The sequence below is a fragment of the Haliotis rubra genome, unplaced genomic scaffold (assembly GCF_003918875.1).
Source record: "Haliotis rubra isolate DU_JTF1 unplaced genomic scaffold, ASM391887v1 Scf39, whole genome shotgun sequence".
Lineage (NCBI taxonomy): Eukaryota > Metazoa > Mollusca > Gastropoda > Lepetellida > Haliotidae > Haliotis > Haliotis rubra.
This window is the reverse complement of record NW_025767068.1, coordinates 1,112,122-1,125,230: the sequence shown is the minus strand read 5'-3', so window position 1 is coordinate 1,125,230 and position 13,109 is coordinate 1,112,122. Positions and strand designations below refer to the sequence as shown.

Genomic DNA, 13,109 nt, shown 5'->3' with positions numbered 1-13,109 from the left:
GCATTGAAATAAAAGGATAAGATACTTGACATACCGTTTGTACAAGTCATTCCTGCCGCTCATTTCCAACCTTTAGACTTTATATATATTTCCCTTTTCAGTCGTTTTATGTGGCAATCATGCAAAGTGTTGGGCCTATTCTGAGTATGGGTGTTAAAATGTAATACCTGTTCTCAGGCATGTCAATGACATCAGGCAGTCTTTACAGCCACTCCATGTAATAATATAACAGTGTATTAAAGTACATTATATTACACCGCTTATTACTTATGAATAGTAAAGGGATATATGGCTGTTTAGAACACGTTTAACATCTTCTGATTGGTGAGGTAATTATTTCCGATAGTTCTTGTGGATAAACATATATACTCATGCCAATAATGGTTGTCACCCTCTTCATTTTTTAATTGGAGAGGGGTGTGGAACTTCTTTACGCCGATGTGTAAATAGTGAGGTGTTTGTATGGGGTTGGGGTGGGGAGGGGGTGACAACCATTATTGGCATGAGTATATAATACGACTCAATCTATATGTAGAACACTTCCTTTCAATCTTTGATCTCTCAGACAAATGTTTTTGAAGAAAAGAATTAAGACGAACAATGTTCGTACAATGAAACATCGTGATGATGATATGAAGAAAATGTTATTTTTATTTATAGAAAACACGATGGATCTCAGAGTAAACGCATCCTGCATAGACAGACTTGGTCAGCAGGAAGTTGCCTCCGTCCAGGTACAGATCCATGTGTCCAGTGATGGTTCCATCGACGTTGCTTCTGACCCAGGCCAAAGATTTGAGAAGCTGTGTTGGGAGGAGAAAGATCCGGAGTTCATGGTTCAGGAGGGTCTGGCTTCTGCGACGTTCGCAGCCTTGAGGTTTCTCCCAGACATTGGCAGGGACATCGCCATCATCTACACCCTTGATGACGGTAGGTAAACGTGACTTTGTATATATATATTACGGGCGCCACCGGTCGAGCAGGATACGCTCACCGTTCGCGAATACATGGTATCATCAGTATTGTGCTTATGGTATAGTCGACTCTGAAGTTTAGCAGAGTTTATTTATGAATGTAGAAAGTATTTTGTCCTTGTAGTTATATGAATTGAATAATGCCCGCATGCCACAGTGTTTAGACGTCCGTAATGATCGTTCTATCAGTTTCCAAACAACACCGAGGGTGTAGTGGTATTCTTATTACATTAAACGTCAACGTCAGAGAATAACCAGACTCGCGTACCCATCAGGCGTATAGGAAAACATAGCGGTGAAAATTAAATATATAGATTACAGAAAACCAGTGATGACACTTGGTGTTCGCATGTACGTATGTTCTGCTATCCAAGTAACATCCGCCACACATTTTGATTAAAAAGTTCGTATGTGTTTGTTGCCTGACAACACATTCAAAGCCATTCAGGGGCGGCACGGATACACATCGGATAATCAAATCATAGAATGATAATCCTTAGATAGATTTTTTCTCATGAAACTATAAACGGTACGTTAATTTTTCAATTACATCTGCTGTTTAGAAGTGCATAGATTTTCAACTACATTTTTACCATGGTTCCGCCATCATTACTCAAGCACAACAAACACACTAATACACCCCAGTGTAGCTTTTACTTTGCTAATGCTGATGGCTTGGCCGTAATCGCAAACAGAAATGGGGAAGAAAGTCTCAACTGTTTGTAGCAGTCCAATGGTCTGATCCAGTGATCAACATCATGAGCATCGATCTAGGCAGTTGGGAAATTTCCTTAAGTAACACATTGTAATCTGAGAGTGACATTGATTAACTGGATTGCTAAAACATGTTGCATTACCTCGCTTAGTTTACTTTAGGTGACTGATTCAGCTGCCATAGTGGAATATGTGGCATGACTTTGGGTTGACGTTTATAATGATGCTGAATCAACTGCCTGTCAGTAATGCAAGGACTAGGTGGTGTGAAGAAACAACATCTGAATGTAAAAGGTGAGAACTTATGGATGTCAACTTCTCCCCAGGATGAAGGAGAAAGATTAAACTCCAAAAAGGACGTGTTCCTTTCACTAAAGAAGAAGACATCCATAAAGTATCACCTTTTATGTGTATCACTTCTAAATGCCGTGCAAAGACCTTGACATCTTAATATGTTTCTGACGCAAATTCTGAAAGCCATTAGAAAGAAACATTTTCACTAGACAAAAGGTGAAACCGCTATCTGACACTGGCGAGTTAATTAGCTCGAGCCTTGTGTAATTTGATGCTTATAAAACCATGTTTTCAGTAAATCCACCTGGTTCACCGGGCGTAATTAAGAGTTCAACAAAGAAACAGTTTGTTTACTTCGAATGATTCTTGTACTTTCCTGCTTGTGAATGACAACGGTACAAAAGTCGGTATTGAAATGTCGCACTCACTAATTGAAGAAGTTGTGATCCATAGATTTGTCAATATTGCAACCCGAAGTCTTATTAGTCCGTATCGTTTGCAGGTGTTACATGTCCGGCTTCATTTCACGTTGTCTCGTTCTTCCGTTCTTCCCATTCATGGCATTGTCTAGTTTTAGTCCAGTATCGCGTCATGTCCATATAGTTAAGGCTTGTCATGCATGGGTCCCTACCGGCCTTTTCAAGATGGCATGAAAAGCTGGTTTTGTGGTCACGTGATTAGAGAAAGCGGAAATGGTGAGAAGGAGGCGGGCGAGATGGAGGGTGGGAGATGGAGGGTGGGAGATTGTTGGGAGACACACAACAACTACGACGACAACAAACATATGTTTGTTCAAGTAATAACATTTTGAGACAATGATGGGTGGCCCTAAAAAGTACCCTTGGAATGGTGGGAATGAACATAATGGCAGCTACACACGAGATCCAGGCCTCTGAAAATAAATTTCCCCTTGCACAAACTGTCGTGCACCTTTTGATATCCGTCGTTGTGATGATTCCACCACAGTGGCTGCTGGGACAAAGTGGACTTGTTTGGAAAGAATCGCTTTGCAGGATATATGACCAATGGGGTTTTAAATATCTGCGGGGATGGAGATGGGGGTTGGTATTGGTGTGGTGCTGCTGCTGCTGCGGCTTCTGGTTCTCGAGGAAGCCCGATCAACTAAAGGATGAGGGGCATCCTCTGCTGTCTTTATGTCGTGCGTCTCAACTGGCTTCAAAAACATTTTTCTGAGGGTCGGACCGCATGTCAGTTTTCTTCCACAGTGTCTATGGTAAAGTTGTTACCTAGTCGAAATATACTGTACTATTCTGACGTACATCATTTGACTTTCCATCGAGATACCACACCACAAGTGTACTGAGTTTATATAGGGGACCCCAATGACGTAGCACCGATGACGTGGCGCCGATGACGTCATTGTAGCGCGTGAGGTAGCGCCGTGGTGTCTTGTCACTTGACTGGCTGAACCACACTATATTAAGAGGGAGGGGCTGGAGAAGGTGAAACTGTTGGCAACGTGGAAAACCAGAACTGATCCACCATCACCATCACCATGCTTGTGTCCTGCATGGCAATGTCACCAGTGCAAAGAGTGTCTATCCATCAACGCCAACGGAACTATCGGCACGTTTCAGAGTGTGTATTGTTAAAGTATGGTGAAGGACACTAACACTCGCCGTTTTAACGCCTGGTAGCAAGTGTCCGATCAAAAGAAGATGACGATCCACCAGTGTCTGTGTACAGCAAACATATGAAGCGACTTCACTGAGTTCCTCTTCCAGTCAGTTCACAGTGACTATGTGACGTGCTGGCTGTTTAGTCAGCTGTATGCGTTTGCAACAGACGTACGCGTGCTGGTATGTTGAAGCAGTATGTTCAGTTTCTGAACACGTTCTCGACTGGAATAGACCACTTTGGGAATAATGACCTTTTCGCTGGCTGCTCTGATCAGGTCTGGGTACTAGTCACATCATGCCAACTGAACTGTCAGTCCCAATCATTCTTCCAAATTCACTTGTACCATGTCTTCAGAAGGTAAAGTTCACTGACTACAACTCCTGATGATTCACAGTGTTGTTGGGATGAACATATGCATGGAATCCGAAATTGCTGTTGCTGCTGCTCTTCTCCTCTTGGGTTCCCTAGGAAGGGTGGATTGAGGTGGGGTAAACATCAAGGTGCCGTCCTCTTGGTCGACGCTTCACCGGGGCGGTGGGGGTTGATCTTACGTAGCATGACCTGTACGAAGGCAAGTGCAAAGCTGATCTTCATTCTTGATTTGTACAATGCATTTACATCTTCTCAAGCTAGAGACCGCCTCCGTGATGTAGTGGTTAGAGTGTCCGCCCGGAGAGCGGAAGGTCACGGGTTCGATCCCCGACCGCGTCATACCAAAAGACGTTAAAATATGGTACTTGTTGGTCCCTGCCTGGCGCTCGGCATTAATGGGTACAACAAGGACTGGTCGGCTAGGAGTCAGTATAATGTGTCTGAGTGGGGTATTCATGCTTCACTGCGGCATGATATCTCAGTGGGCTAGCACTATAAAACCAGCTTAAGTCTGGGCTAGTACAAGCAGCCGCACATACACATACACACGCATACACGTCGTCATATGAGCGAAATATTCTCAAGCACGACGTTAAACCCAATTTCACCTCACCTCAAGCTAGGAAGGTGTTCAGCTTTGCTATATGGGTTAATGGACCATGTCCCTTGCCCATTTCGTCGGGATCTACTTCGTGGATTAAGTCGATGACCATTTCTTCTTTCACATGTAAGAATCATGTGAATACAAATATACCATTTCTTTCCAAAACGTCATCTTTGTGTGATTGTAAACAGCTTCAGCGCCAAAACGAGGCAGTTTTAACTTTTTCCCTTTTTTTAGAAGCATTTGAAGAAATATTCGCCTAAACGTCACCAAGAAAACATGCAAAGCAAAATGGACATACAAGTAAGCGTAAAAGCATGGCGGTATGGATCTCTACTAAAAGGCAAACGTTGTGTTTAAGTGTGTCATTCGTTTTTGCCTAGGAAAAAAAGGAAATCATCATGCGACGACTGAGTGCAGCCAATCGAAGCATCGCCAATCTGCGGTTGCCCGACATTTCAACGTTCAACAGAGCACCATATCTCGTCTTTGGGATCGTTTCCTGCAGACCAGTTCCGCCCAAGATCGCCCGAGAAGCGGCCGTCCAAGAGTTACCACCCAAGACCAGGCTGCTCACTTGCGTCATCGTCTTGCCACAGCCGTGGAGACTGCACAACGCATCCCTGGTTTGAGAAAAACCAAACTGTCAGGAATCGATTGCATGAAGTGGGGATTCGACCAAGAAGGCCAGTTGTCACCCCAGTTTTGAAATACTTCCATCGGCACAATCGCTTGCGGTGGTGTTGTAGAGTCCGGAGCTAGAACCTCAGAAACTAGAGGCGATTTCCTGGTTCAGTGATGAATCACGATTTCTTCTTCACCGGCGAGATTGAGTGAGTGAGTGAGTGAGTTGAGTTTTACGCCGCACTCAGCAATATTCCAGCTATATGGCGGCGGTCTGTAAATAATCGAGTCTGGACCAGACAATCCAGTGATCAACAGCATGAGCATCGAGCTGCGCAACTGGGAACCGATGACATGCGTCAACCAATTCAGCGAGCCTGACCACCCGATCCCGTTAGTCGCCTCTTACGACAAGCATGGGCCGGCGAGATGGAACACGCCCTCTTTACCGTCGGAGAAATGAACGTTTTTCCCCTAATTGCATTCGACAGGTCGACAGATCCGGTGTACGTGTACGTCAACGTCAGACACGCCTCAGACACTTCCACAAATGCAGGAAGGGTGCTGAAGAAACCCGCAATAGTAGAATACAGATATCAGAATGCTGGATGTTGAAGAGCGTATCCTCTATTTACATCCTCATGACCGCCCACATCCACTCTCAACTCGGTCAAGACGGCATGAAACGTCTGTCTCAATGGTGCTTTGGAGTCTTTGGGCTCTTGGCGTTCTAGCCATGCTTGGTTAAACTGGAGTTTTAAAACGTGGGTGCTTGTCGGGAACTTCTTAGCAGCTCTTCGGTTAATCCGTTTCAACTGGTAAGGCACGGGGTGCCCTACAGTGTCTCCTTTTTATTCCATTTCTTGTATGGAGTCTGGTCTCTCTCCTCCTACATGTGCCTAACAGATGACCAGCTTTGTCTGTATTGTCCCGTGATGAGCTGCACATTGTATGATGGTCAAGCCAGTACAGATGTTCACAGAAGCAAGCAGCTAACAACGGCAGCAGCAAGCACGATTACAACTTGCTACAACTGAGGCCAAACATTAGGCGATCGCAGTTTCGACTGCCCACATCCCTGCCGTTACTGTGTAGTTACATCGTAGTATGAACTGCCCTAACAAGAGCCTGAAACGTCCAACCAGCCAGGTCAACCTCCCATGAAAGTACCCAAAACAGCCGGTTATCTCCTACTCGCCCTAGAGAATTCCAACGGCTCTATTCAGGGCCACCCTATATCGCCTTATAAGAATGCTTAAATAAACATCACCCTTGTTGTCGTTTCTCCCCGCCGACACCCCACACCCACCCTCTTTCCATCGCCCAACTGCCATCTCTCCACGTGTCCGATATTGGACATAATTAACCATTTGTGCAATGAACAAACTTTACAAGTGATGGATCAGTATCTTTCACTACAATACTAAAGTTTCAAATACACTTTCATTATAATGTCAGGAAAACAGACTCTTTGAAGGTCTTTATATTTGTTCATGTTGCCGCTTCAGAATCAAGATGAACATGGTTAAATTATTTTCAAACTTCAATTTAATCTATAAAAGTAACTGATTCATATTCAACATGCATATTATGGCTTATGCAATTGGTCCTGCTTTTGGCACAGGTTTCCCTTCAGTTGTCCTTTCTCAAGTTTGTGTAACATGTACCTCTTGTGGCGGGCAGTTGCTAAACCTGATGTAGTTTAATGGATACATGTTACAACTGAGCGAAGGCTTTTTTATCATTCATAGTGTCATGAGATTTCAATATTCTTGATGCGAACTTTTAACGTTTTAATGTAAATCGTCAAGAGAGTGATATATTTCGATTTACAGATTCTAGTGGGTGAAAAAGGTAAAATAGGTCAAATACTAGTGAAATGTGGCTCCCTGCAAGAGATGTCACCTGTAGTTCGCTAACAGGTGTTTACTTGTCCTAGCCGGATGTGTGTAATACTGTGTCCTGACACTAAGATTCTCCCATTATAATTAACATTAAAAAGGAGACCCTGTGGGTTAGTTTGTCTCGCATCAAATCCATAGCAGAGACCGCTTTTTATCCATACCAGAGACCGCTTTTCTATTCTTCACAAAAGTACAATGTTGAAAGCACATTTGTAGTTTCCATTGCCAGTACGTTGACGGTGACGAGATAATTAATTCTATGTTACCGAAATATTGCGTATAACATCACGACCCTGAAATGTACGACACAAAGACCAACAGGTACTGTCTCCTTGAGTTAATGTATTTAACCGTTTAAGAAGAGTCGGAGAGTATCACTTAGATTTGTCCCTTACACCCGAGGCAGTGCCACACAAATGATATTTTCTTGGCACGATCGCAAACAGAATCACGAAATTATTCGTCTTCCCTGTTGGAGATTGACAGACTGAGTCTGATGAATGATTCAATTACATTACAGGGACTCGATATTCATACCGCATGAGCAAGTTACTGGTAATTCAACTGAAACACTTATTGCTCCAAACCCTCTGTCACAATATAATATCAAATTATAGCCCTGTGGAATTCTTGCCAGTGGGGTCTGAGGTTTTAACTAAACACATACAAGAATATGTTCCGAAGTTGGTCAACACTGGAATATTGGTGAATGTCTTACTCCTGTCGCTAAACCCTTTAGACATGTTGACTCCTGACACCCCAGGTCACACAATCAGACCTTTATTAAACGATCCCTGGTCCCTAACGGAATTGCTTTCCTTAATTTGTCTGTCAAGAACTCCGAGATCAGTTTAACTATCAGGCTTCATTGTGGTATTCATTGACGAGAGATGTAAATTACCTCTGGACACAGAAAGGTATGCGTGAAAGTTGCAAATCGATTCCATTGTTAAAGTCTTCTAGGTTCACCAGTGATCAATTGTGTCTGAAGATTTATACTTGTCAGCCCCGAGGAAGTAAACCATTCACCCACCAAACACAGTCGGACTGATGTAGCCCATGGGAGCAATTACACTGAGTTATATTAAAAATCGTCACTCATGAAGGTAACTCGCATCTGGCAGGATTACTGGGGTAATTTAGTAACTGTAATCTGTCACAACTGAGATTTCCATGTCCAACTTCATGTGTTTGGAGAAATTCGGAATTGTATTATGAATAACGTTTTCAGACACGTTCCATTTCTGATGTATTGATGTTTGAATATACCTATGTAGGAGTATACATATCAACAACTGCCATTACTGGTGCATTGTATCACGATCTAAAGCTTTGGTTCATTTTGCCGTCTGAATGAAAGGTTTGAATGAATTGTATGGAGGCATTCAATAATTTACGAATGAAGCAATGTTTTGCCATCTTTAGTATAGTACAGATATTAAATTTTTGTTGAATATTGAAACTAGGTAATATATCATAATACTGGACTCGAACTGGACATTATGCACTTGACGTTAATGAGTGGACATTAACATTAACGTAAATGTACATGCACTGTTATTTTTCACCAACACCTGATGTCATCGCTGCTTTCCAGTGGTCCTCTCGTTTGGCATTTGGGGCGGTGGGGTAGCCTAGTGGTTAAAGCGTTGGCTCGTCACGCCGAATACCCAGGTTCGATTCCCCACATGGGGACAATGTGTGAAGCCCGTTTCGGATGTCCCCCGCCGTGATATTGCCGGAATATTGCTAAAAGCGGCGTAAAACCATACTCACTCACTCACTCGTTTGGCATTTTATCCGGTAACCTTTAACAATCAGTAACTGTTTCTTCATAGGTCACATTGAAAGATGTAATAATTACGTATAACAAGGCACTGTGATGTCATGTGATTTATATGGCGTTTCCAAAGACATGTTATCCCTCATACTAATGATGCCACTTTGTGTTGATGTCAACATCTCAACGGCCATAGTCCTTCATGTGGATGTGCTGATTTAGGATTTACTGGTCACACCTTACAATATTGCGTTAAGCCTTATTGTCCACATGGGCTAACATGTATGAACAACGTGCATACAGTATATCGATCCAATAATTATGGAGGTATTGCTAAGAATGGGCTACCTCGTTGTACTGACGCTCCTTCTGTCCATGCTTAAAGGGTTCAATGAACCAAGTAAATAATCATGTTAAAGCAGAACATGGTTCGATTTTCGATTTTGATGCTTCCTGGGCCCCGCCCACCTGCATCCACCGCCACAATAATGCTAGAATAGTGCTAGAAAGCCGCGTAAAGTCCAAATCACTCATTTTCCGAGACACTTTTGGAGGGGACGCCGTATTGCTGTACTAGGACTAAACGTTTCCATTGCCAGTTATGCTTTCACACTACGACTATTTTGTGATGTTTATAAGTGCTCTCTGATTTGACACAATATTTATCATCAACTGGCATGATTGAATGTTGCTCCTATCACTTACTACTAGAAAAAGATATCAACGAAAAGCGGCATACACTGTTCATCTCAACCAATTTAAATGTTTTAAGTGAAGATAACTAAGCGTATTGCAATCAGCAGAGATTTCTTGTGATTAGGAAATTAGTTTTATCGCAATAATCCACCACCCTAAACTAGGGAGCGAATACAAACACTGCTTTATTCCTGCTGAATGGCGGTGATTTATGAATAATCGAGTATGGAACACTCAATCACGGGACATGTACCGCCATGAGCGGGTATTAGTACCTGGAGGTAGCGCTATATAAATACCCACATTATTTATGTTTGACAGATTAAAGAAAGTATGCAGCAGAGAGGGTTCGGGTGATCCTGGCACAGTCAGGCTGGTAAGGCTCATCATCAGCTCAGGACCCTTGCCCCCTCTACATGCAGCCCAGACAGCGAATGGGACTTCTCCCAGGAAACACTGCCTAGTCGAACCCACCAAGAACTTTCGGAGAATATGAAGACTCCCCAACACTGCAGCCTTCTGCATTACCCAGATTGTCAGAAGGGCTGTGCTCCCGGTGGAGAACCCGGGCACTCTCCTGATCTGCGCTAAGAGATCAGGAGGTACCAAACAAAGGGCACCGAAAACAATGGGGAGTCTGACGACAGTATATTTGGGATGCAAGCGAGCCATTTCAAAGGCAAGGTCCGCATATTTATCATGCCTTTCCTGAATCTTGCCAATCACATTGCTGTCAAAAGGGACAGAAAATTCAATGGTATAAATAAATTCATTAGCTTTATCGAAAAGGACAAGATCAGGTTTGTTGGCTGGAATTCTTCTGAGGCTGTATATAGGCCTATTCCACAGAAGTTTAAAAGCATAATTTTCCATGACGCCCTGGACATGTTCAGGGTCGTACCATGGATGGACCTCGGAGTCAAAGCCACAGGCATGGCGGAGACGGTAATAAAAGCAGCGAGCCACGCTATCATGTATTTTAAGATATACTGTTTGTGCCAAGGAAGGGCATCCACTGACAAGGTGTTGGACAGTCTCTGTGAATGTATTACACAATCGACATTTCATATTGATAATTTCTTTAAGAATCACACATTGGTGATTGCGAGTGGGAAGTGACTGGTCCTGAGCACCAAAATGGAAGCCCCAATTTCACATTTCAGACCAGCCGTCTTCATCCAGGCGAAGGAGTCGGTGGGATTGCTATTCTGTTCCACACACTGCATGTACACACGATTCAATGGTTCCTCAGAAAGCTTCTCCACAAATGACCGACTCTGGGCAGACTTGGTGAAGGACTTTACCTGGTTTACTCCCATCGCTGTACCGTCCAGCAGTACATTGCCATCAGCAAAACCAACCTCAAATTTCAGATTCTGTCCAACAACCTTGGCACGCTTAAAATAGCTGTGGAATTCTTTGCTTTCACCTTAAGTCTTGACATACATCACCAGAGGATCATCCGATAAATAAATATGTGCAAAAGCACACAATAAAATTCTATCATGAAGAGCCGCCACATTAATCAAACCCCGACCTCCAGAATTGACTGGCATGTATAAACGATTGAGAGAGGAACGAGGGTGGTGGGAACTGTTATCAGACATGATCCTTCTGGTCAGGCGGTCTCTGGATGTCTTGTTTTGTCCAATCAACTACTCCAAAGGAATAGGAGAGGACTGGCACAGCAAAAGTATTGGTGGCTTTGACCTTGTTTCGAGCATTAAGCTCTGAGCTCCAGATTTCCTTTAAGCGAGATTTGTACTCTGCCCGAAGTTTGTCTTGAATTTGGGCACTCTGGAGCTTGTCTCGAACTTGCATTCCAAGATAGGTGTAGGCCTGATCTTCCACACGATGCTCAATAACTCCTCCCCCCTGTAACTTGACCCATCCACCATTAACTGCCTTGCCACGTTTCAAATGAAGAGTATTACATTTGTCGAGTACAAATGCCATGCCAATATCATTAGAAAATGTCTCGACAAGGAGAACTTGCTCTTTCAAATTGGTATCTCCTTTGGCAAGAAGCTCGATGTCATTCGTGTAAAGGAGATGAGTAAGCGGTGTTGGCGATCTGTGCTGAGGAGGTCCGGGATGGTAACCCTCCTCTCTATTGAGCAGAAAACTCAAAGGATTTAGAGACAAACACTTGCGAGTACATCTCAAGTTGAGTTGACAAGCAACTCATTAAAGGTCAATACAACGGAGAGACTTCAGAATCCACTCGTGAGGGACAGAGTCGTATGCTTTTTTGTAGTCAATCCCACACATAGAGAGGTTGCGGTGATATGTTTTAGCCTCTTTCAAAATCATTTTCTGTACAAGAAGTTGATCCCTGCACCCCACAACATCCCTTTCTCGCTCCCTTCTGCTCTCTGTAAATTAAATCATTGGAAGAACAGTAGGATGACACGAGGTTTGTCAAACACCCTGTGAAGATTGTATACTGAGTATTCAAACATGTGATAGGGCGGAAGGTTTTGGGATCAGTCAAGTCTCCTTTCATGGGAAGGAGTATTGAGCGACCTTTTTAGAACCACGGAGGAACATCACCTGTGTCCACAACAGAATTGAAACAGTGAAGTAATGTTGTTTGGACACAGGGGAACAGTTTCCAGTACCGGTTTCGAATGCCATCAGGCCCTGGAGCTGTATTAGATTTGGACTTTTTGTTAACACTTTTCAGGCAATCTGGTGAGATGTAGCAGACAAACGACCTAGTTACTTTCTCATGTATTGCATGGTCATATTATTATTACATTGTGCATGTGATCCTTAATTGCACCTGGATAGTATAATCATTTTGCAATATTATGAAAATGTTCTTAGTATATTCTATGCTTTCCATGCGAAGTATATGTAATTATAACTAATAACTGCATAGTGCCTTCAGTTCTATTTCGAATAAAATTTGTTTCGAATGTCTGTACATCTTAACCTATTACATTTTCAGCATCACCAGCTCCACCTTACTTCACCATCAATAACGTCACTTCTGAGATGAGCCTAAAACAACCACTTGATCGTGAAGAGAACGAGGCAGTCAGCACGAACGTAACATGTACAGTGAAATCAGGGTCACAAGAAATTGGGAAAACGAGCACGACTGTTACTGTCAATGTGATTGGCGTTAATGACAACCCGCTGTTATTTATCACAGACAGCTCACAACTGACTGTAAAAGACATCACCGACGATACCAAGGTACGAATCTTACGGAACTTACCTCTGGATATATATGTCAAATGTATTTGGCGACAATACGAGTGCTATATTAAGAACTGAAATATTGTTTATTATTGAAATGCCAATTTAAAAATAAAAGATTGCAAATTGACGTTGAAAGACCATATACAAACACGGTGAAAAGATCCACCACAATTAACTAATACTTTGTAACACTATGTAATAGCTCAACAATCAAATATATATATAAACAAATACATAGCAAATTATGATAACAAACGCCAAATGAGTCATGATCTGCCAACTTCAGATGGAAATAC

At 42.8% G+C, this 13,109-nt stretch overlaps 1 protein-coding gene across 1 annotated transcript in view; it reads left to right on the top strand.

Annotated features, from left to right (window-relative positions):
* The window catches only part of LOC124286728 (proto-oncogene tyrosine-protein kinase receptor Ret-like), a 101,101-nt gene that overhangs the window by 52,729 nt on the left and 35,263 nt on the right, over positions 1 to 13,109 (top strand). Inside the window, 2 exon segments of the mRNA XM_046723153.1 lie at positions 661 to 930; positions 12,557 to 12,807. Of these exon segments, the coding sequence (XP_046579109.1) occupies positions 661 to 930; positions 12,557 to 12,807 (521 nt within the window).